Source organism: Panthera uncia, chromosome D1, assembly GCF_023721935.1.
Source record: "Panthera uncia isolate 11264 chromosome D1, Puncia_PCG_1.0, whole genome shotgun sequence".
NCBI classification, from domain to species: domain Eukaryota; kingdom Metazoa; phylum Chordata; class Mammalia; order Carnivora; family Felidae; genus Panthera; species Panthera uncia.
The window spans coordinates 13,766,407-13,785,457 of NC_064808.1; the positions used below are offsets into that span (position 1 = coordinate 13,766,407).

General features: G+C 37.1%; 1 protein-coding gene across 1 annotated transcript; it reads right to left on the reverse strand.

Moving 5' to 3' along the window:
* Nucleotides 1-9,722: 9,722 nt before the first annotated feature.
* Nucleotides 9,723-10,640, reverse strand: LOC125916366 (olfactory receptor 4A47-like). Its single transcript, XM_049622531.1, has one exon. The coding sequence runs from the start codon at nt 10,638-10,640 to the stop codon at nt 9,723-9,725; it is 918 nt and encodes a 305-aa protein (XP_049478488.1).
* Nucleotides 10,641-19,051: the final 8,411 nt, after the last annotated feature.

Genomic DNA, 19,051 nt, shown 5'->3' on the forward strand with positions numbered 1-19,051 from the left:
TACCATACCGCCTTGATGATTAGAGCTTTGTAATATAACTAGATGTCCAGAACTGTAATTGCATCCAGCTTTGTTTTTTTTTTTTTCCAAGATTACTTTGGCTATTCAGGGTGTTCTGTGGTTCCACGCAAATTTTAGGATTTTTTGTTCTAGTTCTGTGAAAAATCCTGGTGGTATTTTCATAGGAAATGCATTACATGTATAGATTGCTTTGGGTAGTATGGAGATTTTAACAATGTTTGCTCTTCCAATCCATGAGCATAGAATGTTTTTCCATTTCTTTGTGTCATCTTCAATTTCTTTCATCAGTGTTCTATAGTTTTCAGAGTACAGATATTTTACCTCTTTGATTAGGTTTATTGCTAGGTATCTTATGTTTTTTGGTGCAATTATAAATGGGATCAAATCCTTGATTTCGATTTCTGCTGCTTCATTATTGGTGTACAGAAATGCAACAGATTTTGGCACGTTGATTTTGTATCCCTCAACTTTGTTGAATTTGTGTATCAGTTCTAGCAATTTTTTGGTGGAGGTTTTCAGGTTTTCTACATAGATATCATATGGTCTGTGAAGAGTAAAAGTTTGACTTGTTCCTTGCTGATTTTGATGCCTTTTATTTCTTTTTGTTGTCCAATTGCTGAGCTGAGGACTTCCATACTGTGTTAAATAACAGTAGTGAGGATGGACATCCCTGTCTTATTCCTGACATTAACAGGAAAGCTCTCGGTTTTTCCCTATTGAGGATAATATTAACTATGGGTCTTTTGTATGTGGCCTTTATTATGTTGAGGTATGTTCCCTTTATCACTACTTTTAATAAAGGGTTTTAATCAAAAATGGACGCTGTATTTTGTCAAATGTTTTTTCTGCATCTATTGAGAGGATCATATGGTTCTTATCCTTTATTAATCTGGTGTATCATGTTGATTGATTTGCAAATACTGAAACACCCTTGCAGTCAAGGAATAAACTCCACTTGATTGTGGTGAATAATTCTTTTAAGGTACTATTGTATTCAGTTTGCTAGTATCTTGTTGAGAATTTTTGCATCCGTGTTCATCAGGGATAGTGGCCTGTAATTCTCCTTTTTAGTGGGGTCTTTGTCTCGTTTAGGAATCAAGGTAAGTAATTCTGGCCTCATAAAAGAGTTTGGAAGCTTTCCTTCCCTTTCTATTTTGTGGAACAGTTGGAGAAAAATGATATAACTCTTGCTTAAGTGTGGGGTAGAATTCCCCTGGGAAGCCATTTGGCCCTGGACTTTTATTTTTTGGCAGATTTTTTTATTGCTGTTCCAATTTCTTTGCTGGTTATGGGTCTGTTCAAATTTCCTATTTCTTCCTGTTTCAGTTTTTCTAGTTTACGTTTCCAAGAATTTATCCATTTCTTCCAGATTGTCCAATTATATAAGTTTTCATAATATTTCCTTATAATTGTGTTTCTTGGTGTTGGTTGTGATGTCTTTCATTCATGATTTTAGTTATTCGGGTACTTTCTCTTTTCTTTTTGATAAGTCTGGCTAGGGAGTTATCACTTGTATTTATTCTTTCAAAGAACCAGCTCATGGTTTCATTTATCTGTTCTATGATTTCTTTGGTTTCTATATCATTTATTTCTGTCCTAATCTTTATTATTTCCTCTTTTCTGCTGGCTTACACTTTATTTGCTGTTGCTTTTGCAGTTTTTTTAGGTATAAGGTTAGGTTGTGTATTTGAAACTCTTCTTCCTTTTTAACGAAGGCCTGTATTCTATACACTTCCCTCTTAAGACCACTTTTGCTACATCCCAAAGGTTTTAGACTATCATGTTTTCATTTTCATGTGCTTCCAAGTATTTTTTTATTTCTTCTTTAATTTCTTGGTTAACCAATTGATTGTTTAGTAGGATGTTCTTTAATCTCCGTGTATTTTAAGTCTTTCCAATTTTTTTCTTGTGGTTGACCTCAAGTTTCATAGTGTTGTGGCCTGACAATATTCATGATATGATCTCAATTTTTTCTACTGATTGAAGCCTGATTTGTAACTTTGTATGTGATCTATTCTGGGGAATATCCCATGTGCACTCAAAAAGAATGTGTATTCTGCTGCTTTTGAGTGAGATGTTCTTTATACATGTGTTAAGCCCATCTGGTCCAGTGTGTCATCCAAAGCCATTGTCTCCTTGCTGATTTTCTGCATAGATGATCTATCCATTGTTGTAAGTGGGGTGTTAAAGTCACCTACTATTATTGTATTGTTATCAATGATTTTATGTTAATTAATTTATATATTTGCATCACCAAGTTGGGGGCATAAATATTTACAATTGTTAGAGCTTCTTGCATAGACCCTTTCTTCCTCTCTTGTTACATTCATTGGTTTAAAACCTAGTTTGTCTAGTACAAGTATCATTGGTAAGGCTTCCTTTTGACAATCATTAGCATGACAAATCGTTCTCTAGCCTTTCATTTTCAATCTGCAGATGACTTTAGGTCTAAAATGAGTCACTTGTGGGGCGCCTGGGTGGCTCAGTCAGTTAAGTGTCTGACTTTGGCTCAGGTCACGATTTCATGGTTCATGATTTCAGGTCAACCCGCATTGGACTCTGGGTTGACAACTCAGAGCCTGGATCCCACTTCGAATTCTGTGTCTCCCTCTCTCTCTGCCCCTCTCCCTGTCTGTCTGTCTGTCTCTCTCATTCTGTCAAAAATAAGTAAACTTAAAAAAATTAAAACAAAAATAAAATGAGTGTCTTGTAGGTAGCATATAGATGGGTCTTTTTTATCTATTCTGATAGCCTACACCTTTTGATTGGAGCATTTAGTCCATTTGCATTCAGAGTGATTATTAATAGATATGAATTTAGTGCTATTGTATTACCTATAAAGTCAGTATTTCCAGAGATTTTCTTTGTTCCTTTCTTATCTTCATTGTTTTTGGTTTTTCTTTCCCATTCAAAAAAGTCCTGTTTAATACTTCTTGAAGGCCTGGTTTAATGGTCATAAACATTTAGGTTTTGTTTTTTTGGGAAACTCTTTATCTCTCCTTCTATTCTGAATGATAGCCTTCCTGGGTAAAATAATATTTGTTGCATATTTTTCCCATTCAGCACGTTCAATAGATCATATCACTCCCAGGATCCTACAGATCCCTCAGTTATCAGTTGAATACCGTAGCAGGACTTCAGTCCATGCCAAATGAGACGGAAAAATACCCAGGGGTGCCTGGGTGGCTGAGCCGGTTAAGCGTTCAACTTCGGCTCAGGTCATGATCTCACAGTCTGTGAGTTCAAGCCCTGCACTGGGCTCTGTGCTGACAGCTCATAGCCTGAAGCCTGCTTCAGATTCTGTGTCTCCCTCTCTCTCTGCCCCTCCACCACTTATGCTCTGTCTCTCGAAAGAAAGAAAGAAAGAAAGAAAGAAAGAAAGAAAGAAAGAAAGAAAGAGAAAGAAAGAAAGAAAGAAAGAAAGAAAGAAAGAAAGAAAGAAAGAAAGAAAGAAAGAAAGAAGTATTAAAAAAATGAAAAAATACCAAGCCAACCTCTGTCAGAATTGCTGGCCCACAAGATTTTGAGGTAAGTCAAAATGGTTGTGGGTTTAAGTAACAAAATTTCGAGGTCTTATGCTATGTAGCAAAAGATAACCAGAGCAAAGAGTGGAAGCTGGAAGTGTGGCACTTCCATAACAGAAATGTAAATGTAAATGTAAATGTAAAAGTCAGTGTGGCATTGACTTTGGCACCACCAGGAGTTGCTGGGAGTTGGAAGGGCTTTGAAGCCTCTGCAGGTAAAGCCTTAAAAGACGGGATGGATTGTGCTTGGAAGCTGAAGAGAAAGTGATTCATGTTACCGAGTGCTGGAAAAGTTTCACAATACCCTCACCTACAGTAGTGTGGAAAATAGGAAATAATAGGAAACACCCTTGGGGGAGCAGGTGGATTTGACTGCAATTGCCAAGCAGAATACAGAAAGCTCCAGCTGGTTCCTCAGCAGTGTATGATATATGATGAAGTATGGGTAAACAGAGGTGACTTACACCTTAACTGTTAAGTTCTCCAGAATTCAGGAGAAACATAAAAGGGGCCAAGACCTGATGGGTTCTGGCATAAAACTGGTTCTCATCCATAGCCTCTCTAAAGAGCAAAAAGTTCTCAGAGTAAGAAATGGCACCAAAGTAAATATCATCTCAAAGATGTAGATGCAAGACTCTGGTGAAAACTTCTGAAATATTTAAGGTGTGTCTCATAAAGTCTCCTAACTAGGAAAAAAGTATGTCTAAGAAGCTTACGGGGTGTTATCCCACTGCACACAGACTTCCAGCCCAAACCCGGAAGACAGGGGCTAGTCTGTCTTCACAAAAAATATTTGTGAGTGTGGCTTTTGTATAAACTCTAATGAAAAATATGTAAACTCTGCAAAAATTTTTAAGAGAAATGCACAAAAGGAGGCACCATGACCTTCACTTGTAGACAGGAGTATCTATTTGGTTACAGTGTTCAACCTCAAATTGTATATAGGGCATGTGGAAGAAATAGCACGTCTCTAGTTCAAGACTTTATTTTTTCAATTTATAAAGACCTCTTTTATGTATGTATGTGTGTAACTATGTATCTATGTATTTATGTATGTTTCCCCAGATTTATTAAAATACAATTGATATGTAACACTGTGTAAGTTTAAGGTATACAACATCATGATCTGATATATGCATATATTGCAAAATGATTACCACAATAAGGATAGTTAACACATATGTCACCTTATATAATTAGAATTTTGGTGTGGGATGAGAACATTTAAGATTCACTATCTCAGCAATAATGTCAGCAACTGTATAATACATTGTGAACTACCGTTCCCTGCTATACATCTCTCCAAAGTTTATTCAAGTTATAACTGGAAATCTGTACCCTTAAACTAACATCGACACATTTCCCCCACCCACAGGCCCTGGAATCCACCATTCTCTGGCTTCTCCAAGTTGGGTTTTTTTTTTTTTTTAATTCCACATATAAATGAGATCATACCGTATTTGTCTTTCTGTGTGACTTATTTCACTTAGCATAATGCCCTCAAAGTCTCTCATAGTGTTGCAATTGGCAGGATTTTTTCTTTCTTATGCCTTAATATAATCATATATGTGTGTGTATGTGTGTGTATGTGTGTGTATACACACATACACACACATACACACACATATATATAAACACACATACATGCATATACGCGCACACACACACACACACACACACACACACACACACACAACTTTTCTTTTCCCATTCTTCCATCAATGGATGCTTAGATTGTTTCCATGTCTTGGCTGTTGTGAATAATACGGCCACAAACATGGGAGTGCAGATATTTCCTCAAGATTGTGATCTCCTATTCTTGGATATACACATAGAAGTGGAATTTCTTGATACTATGATCGTTCTATTTCACTTTTTGAGAAATCTCCATACTATTTTCCAGAGTGGCTGAAAATGTGTATGCCCAATGACAGCGAACTAGGGTTCCTTTTTATCTACATCCTCACCAGTGCATACAATCTCTTCTGTTTTTGATAACATCTATCCTAAGAAGTATGAAGCGAAATCTCATGCAGTTTTGAATTGCATTTTCCTGATGATTAATAATGTTGAGCACCCTTCCATGTTCTTATCAGTCATTTGTATGTCTTCTTTAGAAAATGTCTTTGAGGTCCACTGCATATTTTTTAATCAGTTTTTTGTTTTCTTTTGTTTTTAAATTTTTTTAATTATTTTTCATGTTTATTTATTTTTAAGAGAGAGAGACAGAGTGGGGACGGAGGAGGGGTAGAGAGAGAGAGGAAGAAACAGAATCTGAAGCAGGCTATAGGCTCCAAGCTGTCAGCACAGAGCTCAACGCAGGGCTCAAACCCACGAACCATGAGATCATGACCTGAGCTGAAGTCGGATGCTTAACCGACTGAGCCACTCAGGAGCCCCTGTTTTGTTTTGTTTTGTTTTTGCTATTTGGTTTCAGAGTTCCTCACACATTTTGGATATTAACCCCTTGTGAGGTATAAGACTTGCAAATATTTTCCCCCATTCCATAGGTTGCCTTTTCGTTTGGTCAGATGCAGTCTGGATCTAGAACTTGAGATCCTGAACTTCAAGGATGGGATGAGATCTTAACTGGCTTAAGACCTTCTGTGTCCTCCCTCCAGAAGTCCTGAACTATCATTTTACAAATCTGAAAAACTCACTGGAGACACAGGCCAAATGGAGAAGAAGAAGGGGCCAGAAGAGTCTGGTCGTCTAGCTATCCCTGCCAAGGCACCACTCAGATGAGTAAAGTCATCCTAAATACTCCCTGAAAGCCCATCTATCCAGTGAATACCAGCGAGGGACCTCAGTCCATGCCACATGCAACAGAAGTATTGTTCAGTCAAGTCCTGCCAAAATTCATATGTGCTCAGATTCAGACCTGTGTATGGCAAGATATAGCTCTGTGTGTAGACAGATACAGGCCTGTGTGTGATCAGATCAAATGCATATATATACACGTATGCATTCGTATGTGTAGTCAGATACTGATCCACGTGCTGTCAGATACAGACCTCTGTGTGTTCACATACAGACACATATATGAAGCTGGATACGACCTACATGTCATTGAATATGTACCTACATGAGTTCAGATACAGATCTCTGTGGTTGAATATATACTTGTGTATTGTCAAATGTAGGCCTATCAACATTGCATACAAACAAACACCAATGCCTTTGAGGACTGTGCTATAATTCATGCCAGCAAAAGACACTAAGCCCTTTCCAGTCAGCTCTTTGAAAATGTGAATCAAGGGTAAATAAGACAAGCCACTTTTTAAATAAGAAAACCAAAAGGCAAGATTCCTGTATGCTCTATGGAGATGATTACAAATTGTTATTGAGACATTGATCAAGCCTTCATAATACATGTCTCATTCTGGGTGGGAAAACAAGATATTAAAACATCCATTTCCCTCAAAATCAATGTGGAGGGTCATGAAATTTTAAATATATCATTATGGAAAGCTTTCAGACTTAAAAAAAATAATCCTAAAGTGTATCAGGACAAATAAATATCTAGAAATTGCAAGAAACTTGAAAAGGGTGAGTATTTAAGAGCAATTATCCCCATGAGGTATAAAACACATGAAAATCCTTGACTACTGACAAGGATGTTGGTGGTAGGCAACGACACCAGAGAAAAAGGGGGAGGAGGTAGAGGACGCAACAGCAGAGGAGGGGAAATGGCCCCAAATCAAACCTACTATTTGTATAAAGTTTAACATATTACATACAGAAATTGAAATTATTACTGAAATTAATAATAACATTGGCAGATTACATATCCTTTTGAGGAAAACAAGATTAGATATGTCTCATCACAAATAGAAACAAATTGTGGATAATTTTAAAAGAAAGATTTTCTGAGCCCTTGGGTGGGTCAGTTGGTTGAGTGTCCAACTCTTGATCTTAGCTCAGGTCTTGACCTCAGGGTCTTGAGTTTAAGCCCTGCATTGAGCTCCACACTGGGGGTGGAGCCTACTTTAAAAAAAAAGGTAGTAATCTTGAAAAAAACTTTTTCCAGAGTTATTTTTTAGAAAGATGTTAAAATGTATAAATTCACTGAAAAAGATGTATATGAAATTTTCCAAGAGTGATGTGATAGAAGAAATCAAAAAGTAAAAGAATAATACAATATAATGTCTTTATAGCAAACACACATAATGCTACCAAAGCAACATATTTGTAGAAAATATCAAGACTAAATATCTATAGCAAATATATATATTTAATGAAGAAAAGACTCAAAATCCTTACTCCAATAGTCAACTTCAAGAATGTAAGTAATAGACAAAGCTCATGGAGTGAATTCTATGTCCCTCACACTACACAAATACAGACTACATAGACAATTAAGTCACTGTTCCTGACTTAAGAGAATTTACAGACCAATGAACACAGACAACCAAGATTTTATCTCCTCACTTAATATAACAATACTTGTTGGAGATAACATAACATATGTCTAAATCCATTTGGGCTGCTGTAACACAATACCACAGCCTGAGTGGCTTCAACCACAATCATTTATTTCTCAAAGTTCTGGCGTCTGGGTAGTCCAAGATCAAGGCACTGGCTGGTTCTGTGTCTAGTGAGAGCCCACTTCCTGGTTCATAGCTAACCATCTTTTCATTGTGTCTTTACATGGCAGAAGGGGTACATGAGTTCTATTAAGTCTTTTTTTACAGAGACACTAATCTCATTCATGAATGCTCTCCTCTCATGATGTATCACCTCTCAAACGTCCCACCTCCAAACACCACATATCATAGAGGACATAACTCCTGAACCTTGGGGGGGGGGGGTGGAGGGTGGGACACAAATATTCAGTCTAGAGCAACATCCAAAAGTTGATGACTTAATTACATAATTCCCGCTAAAATCAAATGTTTAATCTTATTTAATGTAAAGCATTATGTTGGGAAGTCTTTGAGATGACATAAGGAATCTTCACATAATAGTAATAGGGATAAAACTCAGGATATAAAGTCTCTCACACACTGTGATTTACCAGGGAAAAGGCTCCATGCCCCCATTGCCCAGGCACCTCTTGAATCCAGAGTAACTAAAGGAGGCAGAACCATGAGTTTCTTTGACACATGCTTCCTACTGTAGTAGAGGCAGATTAATATTTTCTTTGAAGCCTAATTCAGACAAAGGAATGCTTATGAAAGAGATCTCGGTTAAATAAATCAATATATATTATGGCCTATTTATTACCTAACAATCTGTATTCCATTAACAGCAGAGGTCAGAATGGCATGCCATATTGTCAGCACCTTTCCTACCAATGATATCACCCAAAATATCTCATCTCAGGTTCTGTGTTGTATATGTAAATCTCATGGATTATAGATTATGGTAATTTTATATATGTAAGGAGGGCCTAGGTCCCTTTAGAAGGCTATGAAACACTACAGACAAAAAAAAAGAGATGGGGATACTGAAAAATGGCAGAGATATTATCAGATATACTAAGCTATCTGGGAAGATTAATTAATCATTTTTATGAAAATATAACACCAAACAAAGTTGTTTCTCTTCGGGAGACAATAGGATCCCCCACTCAGAAATATGAGTAGATCTTACTTACTATATCTATCTCTTTTGTTCAGATTTTTTTCCTACACTTAGCTTATGATTAATATTCAACCTTGGAAGCAGCATTCCTCATCAACCTTAATGTGTTAAGCAATATGAACAAAATTATATACTTAAAACTGTTTCAGATATAAAAATAAGATCCATACTTTAAGTATTAATATGGGTTGTCTTTGTATGGAAGGAATGAACCAAAGGTGTATGTCCCATTTCTGAAATATGTAATGAGCACTATGATTTCTGAAAGTGAACACTTATGTAAGAGCGAAAAGTGAAAAATGTCCACTAACAAAAATAAATTTATAGTATTAACTATAGCATAACTGATCACAAAGAACTTAAACCTATAGTTTCAATAGAGACATTTTATATGCAAAAGCTACACATCTACTTTCGTAAGAAATTATGAAAATCTTAGAACTATATTTTGACCACCGGAAGTACTTACATTTTAAATGCTTTTCATCATGCACAACTTTAAACCTGAGGAGGAACTTACTATCAATAAATAATTCTTTACTGTATGGAGCAACTCTTCACTGAAAAGAGGTGATACATTTCTCTTCTGCCTCATTTTCTTCCTCTGGTCCAGAGCTTTTCCATGGCATTTTTCATCTCTCCATTTCTCAGAGTATAGATTAAGGGGTTCAACAAAGGAGTCATAACTGTGTAAAATACAGTCAAGGATTTATCAATGGGTAATGTAGAAGGAGGTCTCACATACATGAAGATGCAGGGGACAAAGAAGAGGACCACCACCGTAATGTGGGAGCCACAGGTGGATAAGGCTTTGTGCCTGCCTTCCTGACTAAGGTTCTTCAGAGAATGCAGAATGACCCCATAGGAGATGAGCAACACTGTAAAGATGACCACACAGATTGCCCCATCATTGGCAACCACAGTGAGGCCAATAACGTAAGTGTCAGTGCAGGCAAGTTTTAATAATGGGTACATGTCACAGATGAAGTGGTCAATGACATTGGGACCACAGAAGGGAAGGTTGTAAACAAAGACAAGGTGAACAACAGCATGCAAAAAACCTCCAACCCAGGCCAACAGCAGCAACAGAACACACACCCGTTGATTCATGATGGTCAAATAATGCAAGGGTTTGCAGATGGCCACATAGCGGTCATAGGCCATGGCCACCAGGAGTAAAATCTCTGAGCCACCAAACAAGTGCCCTAGAAAGAGCTGAGACATGCAAGCTTGGAAGGAAATGGTTTTCTTCTCACAGAGTAAGTCTATAATCATATTTGGAGTGACTGTAGTAGAATACACAGCATCCATAAATGATAAGTAACCAAGAAAGAAATACATAGGGGAATCCAGGGTGGGGCTGACCACCACGGTCACCACAATGAGGAGGTTGCCCACCATTGTCACAATGTAGATGAGCAAGAACATAACAAATAATATTTTCTGACCTTGGAGGCTCTGAGTGAGCCCCAAGAGGACAAACTCAGTCACATTGATCCTATGTTCCATATGTCCTTTTGCATGTCCTTATTTCAGAGTTCAGGACAAAATTAGTCACAAATGTAATTATTATTAGTGACTTCCTGCAGCCTTAAAAGAATCGGTTTGTTCATTCAACAAATATGAATTGTAATTTATTATCTTCCAGTACCCTCAGACATTACAAGAATTCAAGGCTGATTAAAAAACATGCTTAGTAAGCTCAGCAATCTGCAGACCAATAGACAGACAAGAAATTAAAGATATATGTGGGAAAAAAACATATTAAAAAAAATAGTTTGCTGCAACCAGCTTTCCATCTGGAAGTTAGTACAATTGTACCTATAGCAGATTCTACATATAACATTTTTTAATGGACTAAGGTTTAATATAAAACTAAAGCAAGATTTATATTTACTACCCAGTTAATAAAAGAAATGACTGGCTATGTTCAAGAATCCTTTTAACTTATAAATGAAATCCCAAGTGATGTATTTTACAACTTCAAAACATCTTAAGGATTTAAAAAGGATAGCATAACATCAATAGACAAAAGCACTTAGGGAAAAGATTTACATTTTAAAGACATACACAGAGTTAATGTCAAAATGAACACAGAACTCTAAGCATTTAAATAAAGGACAAATGAATCAATGGCAAAGTTAGTAAATCATATAAACAAGTAATAAAAGGATTGGCCAACACAGGTATGCTTTCATGCTGAAACTCACTTATGAACAGAAACACAGGAACTGAAGTAACACTTCGGTAAAGAAATCGTTACTTGGACGCTTCAAAATCACTCTTTCAAGACGTGTGGTTGCTACATCATCCTCTAAACTTTCACAGATTAGCAAGCAATGTTCAGAGAACATATCAGTTGAAACTATCATGAGATTTACAAGGATCTCCCCATTGAAATATCCCTAAATACTTACACCTGAAACTAATGTGCAGAAACACTGATGTTAGAGGAAGAAAATTTATTCTGGATCTTCGTATGTGAAAATAACCAAAAGAATATTACAGAACTGAGTCAATCCTCATATATGTTAGTAATCACAAAGAATGTCTAACATGGATGATTATCAGAACCACACAGAGGAACTTTTAAAGGACTGTGAATTCCCTCACGACCAAAATCGAAAATGTAAAGCCTAGGCTGCAATCTTACATCTAATTACCCTTCCTGGGTTACCTGCATACTAAGACAGCCGTTCAGTTCAACGTGTGGGTTGTAGTCCATTCGTCCTTGTCTTTGGTACACAGGTGCCACCTCTGTGCACACAAAGCAGGAAAACAAACGCACCATCACTGGACCTTGAACAATTCCCGTGTAAACAAGGCTTTCCATGCTCTCAGAAAGCCATTCATTCCAGTCTTTCAGAAAAAGGCTACCTCTTAATTGCTGGGTTTTTCAAAATGACTACAAAGTCCTGTAACCTAATCAAGTTTCACTCTTGACTGGGATAAAAGAGACCCCAAGTCTTCATTGTTGGCAGAATTTGTCCTAACAACAAATGAATGTTACACCAACATTGTGAGGTTACACAAAAGGGAGGGCTCAGCTGTATGGGAGAGAAAATTGTGATTTGTTTAAACAAAGATTTTTATATGGTTTGGTTTTTATGTCAATATAAGTAAAATAGTGAAATATCCTTGACAACATTCCACTCTCAATCAATTATACTGACCTGTCTTCACAAAGTACAGTTAAATTTTGGATTCCCTGAATGATGGAGAATAACTTAATATACACACTTAATTATGTTCTAAGTCCATTGTTTCAAGTCCTGAAAGAGCCAGTTGTGTGAACAGTGATACAAACACTCTCTGAGGTCAAGACAAAGGTCTAAACACTTTATCTGGGGATGGACTACAATACATATGCATGAGTCATTCAGTTGGTACATCTCCAAGAGTGATTCTTTCCTAATTAAATTCATTGGGACCTTCTTCTAACTTTGATCTCCAGAGATGCCACCTGCATCTCCAGAGATTCCAGCAGGATAATCACCATGTACAACAGGACTTCCAGAAACATGCCCTCTGGGGGTGGGATGCAGGGAAATCACAAAAGAACAGCTTGAGATGGAATCATCAAAAGGGAAATGTCCAGTATGGCCAGAAATAAAATACGTGAGAACTCTCTTCTTTAAAGCATGACTTTCAAAATAGGCAAAGCTATATCAGTTAGCTTTAAGCTACATCTTTGCACACTGGCACCTGAACTGACTTCCAGAAGACGATGAATTTCAGAACAAGACATTTAAACTAGTCTTGGGGCGCCTGGGTGGCTCAGTCAGTTAAGCGTCCAACTTCCGCTCAGGTCATGACCTCGTGGTTTGTGAGTTTGAGCCCCGCATCGGGCTCTGTGCTGATATCTCAGAACTTGCACTTGCTTCAGTCTCGCTCTCTCTCCCTCTCTGTCTCTCTCTGTCTCTCTCTGTCTCTCTCTCTCTCTCTCTCTCTTAAAAATAATAAAACATTGGGGCACCTGGGTGGCTCAGTCAGTTAATCGTTCGACTTCAGCCCAGGTGATCATCTCATGGTCTGTGAGTTCAAGCCCTGGGTCAGGCTCTGTGATGACAGCTCAGAGCCTGCTTCAGATTCCGTGTCTTCCTCTCTCTCTGCCCCTCTCAAGCTCATGCTCTGTCTCTCTCTCAAAAATAAACAAAAATGTTAAAAAGGTTTTTTAATTTAAACTTGTCTCAAATGTAGATAAAGCAAGCTTCCTCCAGAAAAAGAAGAGTTTGTCGCATAGTGGCACAGAGGCAAGTTGATAACATCTGTGTTAGTAAGGGAGGAGGGAGGGAGAAAAGAGTGTGGGACGATTCCAGTATCTCTGAGTGCTCAGGAAATGCTCACAGAAATGGGCATTACAGGAGCCCAGAAAACAATTGGCAAGGCATTTCAATGGACTGATGTCACAGACTTTGAGTCTGGAGTTCTCTCTTGCCCAGCAAGAGAGCAGATGCAGAATTGAATATAAGAGAGGCTAATGTCAGGGAAGAGATAAGAGCCCTGAGTAAGGATCCTTGCTCCGTATTTACTGGATCAGGAGGCTTACAAACATGATGGACGTGCAGAATGAAACATGTGAGACAATGAAACAGTGATCATTAACTCAAGTGTGTGAGAGAAAGGGGGTTTCAAAGATATGTGGTGTTAGGGGTTTGGCTCAATACAAGACAAAATCCTGGCAAGGAGCAGATAGCTGTTTACAGCAGGCACCAGGTACTGGGTCTGTTCATCTTAACTTGCCTAGGGAATAGGACAGATAGAGCATGCTACCTCAGGGTCAACAAGTCACTTTTTTTTTTTTTTTTTTTTGCTAAATAGCTCCAGGCAATTTCACCCTGCTATGGCAGTCTATTTCCCTGTTTCCCTATTCTGGATGCTTTCGTCCTGTGGAAGGAGCTTTTGCTCAAAGCTTTAGTTTTATGCTGAGGCACTTTTGCCTGTTTACTGATTCTCGGATACTTCTGGCCTAAGCCTTGTTAACCTATTGGTGCAAGCTCAGGGAATTCCTAAACGTATGTCCCACAGATTTAAATCATCCAGAATATATATAACAAAGTTCACCTGGGAATTGATAAGAACAATATAACAATGTTTCCTAATTATTTACAAATTAAGCAACATAAGTATGAATTACCATGGATTAAAGAAGAAATATCAGTGAATAGTTTTTTAAATAAATTTTAAGCAGAGATAATGAGGGATGTGTGTGTGTGTGTGTGTACTGGATACAGCTTAAGGAGTGCTTAGAAAGAAATGTATAGTTTTAATAGAAGTATTATAAGACAAGAGATATTACAGAAATGAAGTAAGCTTACTAGAAACCTAAAAAATGGAAAAGCAAAATAAACACAAAGAACATTGTAGAATGGAAATAGTAAATAAAAGAAAAAATGCAAAGAGAAATTAATTAAATAGAAATTAGCATAGTATTAAAATAGAACAGAGAAAATCTATAAATCCAGGAATTGGTTCCTTGAAAGATTCATAAAATTGATGTTCCTAGCAAAATGGATTAAGATAAACTAAGAGAAAAAAGAGATCAAAATCAGAATGAACGGAGAGTCATTACTGCATTCTACTGAGATGTAAAAGATAAAAAAAGAATACCATAAATGGATTTACGTTGGTAAACTTGCCAATTTAGAAAGTGGACAACTTCTACGAAAGAAACAACTTGCAGGTGTTGACCATGTTAAGTTCTTTGTAGATTTTGGAACCTAACCCTTTATCTGGTATGTCATTTACAAATATCTTCTCCCATTCTGTCGGTTGCCTTTTAGTTCTGTTGATTGTTTCCTTTGCAGTGCAGAAGCTTTTTATCTTGTTGAGGTCCCAATAGTTCATTTTGCTTTTATTTACCTTGTCCTTGGAGACATGGAAAGTAAGAAGTTGCTGTGGCTGAGGTCAAAGAGATCGATGCCTGTTTTCTCCTCTAAGATTGTGATGGTTTCCTGTCTCACATTTAGGTCTTTCATCCACTTTGAGTTTATTTTTGTATATGGTGTAAGAACGTGGCCCAGTGTCATTCATCTGCACGTTGCTATCCAGTTCTCCCAGCACCATTTGCGAAAGAGACTGTCTTTTGTCCATTGGAGACTCTTTCCTGCTTTGTCAAAGATTAGTTGGCCATACATTTCTGAGTCCGCTTCTTAGTTCTTTATTCTATTCCACTGACTATGTGCATAGGTTTTTGCCAATACCATACTGTCTTGATGATTACAGCTTTGTAGTACAGGCTAAAGTCCAGGATCGTGATGCCTGCAGCACTGGTCTTCTTTTTCAGGACTGCTTTGGCTATTTAGGCTCTTTTGTGGTTCCATACAAATTTTGGGATTGTGTTTTCTAGCTCTGAGAAGAACGCTGGTGCTATTTTGATAGGGATTGCATTGGATGTGTACATTGATTTGGGTTGTATTGACATTTTAACAATATTTGTTCTTCCTATCCAGGAGCATGGAATGTCTCTCCATTTCTTTGTGTCTTCTTCCAATTTCTTTCACACATTTTCTATAGTTTTCAGAGTACAGACCTTTTACCTCTTTGGTTAGGTTTATTCCTAGGTATCTTATGGTTCTTGGTGCAACTGTAAATGGATAGATTCCTTCATTTCTATTTATGTTGCTTCATTATTAGTGTATAGAAATGCAACCGATTTCTGAACACTGATTTTATATCCTGCGAATTTGCTGAAATCATGCATGAGTTCTAGCAGTTTTGCAGTGGGTTCTTTTGGGGTTTCCATGTAGAGTATTATGTCATCTGTGAAAAGTGAAAATTTGACTTCTTCTTGCCCACTTTGGATGCCTTTTATTTCATTTTGTTGTCTTCTCATGCTAGGACTTCCAATAATATGTTAAACAACACCGGTGAGACTAGACATCCGTGTTATGTTCCTGATCTCAGGGGGAAAGCTCTCAGGTTTTCCCCCATTGAGGATGATATTAGCTGTGGGCCTTTCATATGTGGCTTTTACGATGTTAAGGTATGTTCTTTCTGTCCCGACTTTCTTGAGCGTTCTTATTAAGAAGAGGTCCTGTATTTTGTCAACTGCTTTTTCTGAGTCTATTTACAGGATCATGTGGTTCCTATCCTTTCTTCTATTAATGTCATGTATCACATTGATAGATTTGCAAATATCGAATGAGCCCTGCAGCTCATTGACACTCATATTACACTAAAACCACAGGCAAGAAAAGAAAAAATATATAAATTACTTTATCAAATTTAAGAACTTCTGTACATGAAAGGACACTATTAACAGAAAAAAGACAACTCACAGATGAGAGAAAATATTGACAAATTTTATAGCTGATAAGGTGTTAGAATCCAGAATACATAACATATTTCTTCATCTCAAAAATATACACATCAAAACACCATATTGATTAAAAATGAGCAAAGGATGCTATAAAATTTGAGGTCAGCCATAAGAAAATATATGGAAAGACCTCAGGACAATGGTGGTTAAAGAACATCCTGCTAACGAATGAATGGTTAACCAGGAAATTAAAGAAGAAATTAAAAATACATGAAAACAAATGCAGATGAAAATATCACAGTCCAAAATTTTGGGACACAGCCAGGGAAGTCTTAAGAGGGATGTACATTACAATTCAGGCCTCTCTCAAGAAGCAATAAAGTTCCAAATATACTACATAACCTTACACCTAAAGGAGATCGAAAAGGAACAACAAATAAAGCCTAAAGCTAGCAGAAGAAGGGAAATAATAATTAGACTAGAAACAAATGATATAGCAAAAACAACAACGACAAAACAGTAAAACATATCAACAAAGCTAAGAGCTGGTTCTTAGAGGGAATTAAAAAAATTGATAAGCCCCTAGCCATACTTCTTAACAGTAAAAGAGGAAGGTCTCAAATAGACAAAATCATGAATGAAAGAGGAGAGATCACAATCAATACCACAGAAATACAAACAATTAGAAGAGAATACTATGAAAAATTATGTGCCAAGAAACTGGGAAATCTGGAAGAAATGGACATCTTCTGAAAAACTCACAAACTACCAAAACTGAAACAGAGAGAAACAGAAAATGTGAACAGACCTATAACCAACAAATAAATGGATTCAGCAATCAAAATCTCCCAAAAAAGATGCCTGGGCCAGATGGCTTCCCAGAAGAATTCCACCAGATATTTAAGAAGAGTTAATACCTTCTCAAACTGTTCCAACAAATATAAATATAAGGAAAATATCCAAAAAAATTTTTGAGGCCCGCATTACCTTGATTCCAAAACCAGATAAAGACCCCACTAAAAGGGAGAATTATAAGTCAATATCCCTGATGAACATGGATGCAAAAATTCTCAACAAGATACTAGCAAATTTAATACATGAGTACATTAAAGGAATTATTTCCCAAAATCAAATGGGATGTATTCCTCAGATTCAGGGTTGTTTCAATATTCACAAATCAATCAACACGATAATAAAGGGAAGGATAAGAACCATATGATCTAGTCAATAGATGCAGAAAAATATTTGGCAAAATACAACATCCATTCTTGATAAAAGCCATTAACAAAGTAGGGATAGATGGAACACACCTCAACATCATAAAGGCCATATGCTAAAGACTCACAGCTATCATCATCCTCAATGGGGAAATACTGACAGTCTTTTCCCAATGGTCAGGAATAAGCCAACAATATCCACTCTCTCCATTAGTATTTAAGATAGTACTGGAAGTCTTAGCCTCAACAATAAGACATAAAAAGTAACAAAAAACATCCAATCAGCAAGGAAGAAGTCAAAATTTCATCATTTGCAGACAACATGCAGATGACACTATTTTCTACATAAGGTTTCTATGCAGAAAACCCAATGTGCACCAAAAAATCATGAGAACTAATACATGAATTCAGGAGAGTCGCAGGATATAAAATCAACATGCAGAAATGTGTTGCATTTATATACACCAATAGTGGAGCAGCAGAAAAGGAAATCAAGGAATCAATCCCATTTACAAGTGGACCAAAAATAATACGATACCTATGACTAAACCCAAGTAAAGAGGTGAAAGTGCTATACTCTGGGGGTGCTGGGGTGGCTCAATTGGCTAAGCCTCTGACTCTTGATTTTGGCTTAAGTCATGATCAAACAGCTTTTGGGATCAAGTACACCCTCAGGCTCTGCACTAACAACATAGATCCTGCTTGGGATTCCCTTTCTCTGCCCCTCCCCAGCGTTTGTGTGCTCTCGCTCTCTCTCTCTCTCTCTCTCCCTCCCTCCCTCCATCTCCATCTCTATCTCCATCTCTATCTCTATCTCTATCTCAAAATAAATAACATTAAAAAATAAAAGATCTATACTCTGAAAACTACAGAACACTGATGAAAGAAATTGAAGAGGACACAAAAAAATGCAAAAGCATCCCATGGTTATGGATTGGATGAACAAACAGTGTTAAAATGTCTATATTACCCAAAGCAATCCACACCTTTAATGCAATCCCTATCAAAATAACACCAGCATGTTTTACAGAGCTAAAACAGACAATCCTAAAATTTGTATGGAATCACAAAAGACCTTAAGTAGCCAAAGAAATCTTGAAAACGTAAAACAAAACTGGAGACATTACAATTCCAGAATTCAAGCTACACTAAAGAGCTGTAGTCATCAAGACAGTATGGTACTGCTACAAAAATAGATACATATATCAATGGAACAGAGTAGAAAACCCAGAAATCGACCCACAACTATATGGTCAACTAGTCTTTGACAAAGCAGGGAAGAATAGCCAATGGAAAAAGGACAGTCTCTTCAAAAAATGGTGTTGGAAAAACTGGAAGGCAACAAGAAGAATGAACCTGGACCACCTTCTTACACCACACACAAAACTGAATTCAAAATGGATGAAAGACCTATGTGAGACAGGAAACCATCAAAATGCTAG

Bases quoted from the DNA above. Each gene is read 5' to 3' on its own strand.
- LOC125916366 (XM_049622531.1), bottom strand. From the start codon at position 10,640: ATGGAACATAGGATCAATGTGACTGAGTTTGTCCTCTTGGGGCTCACT.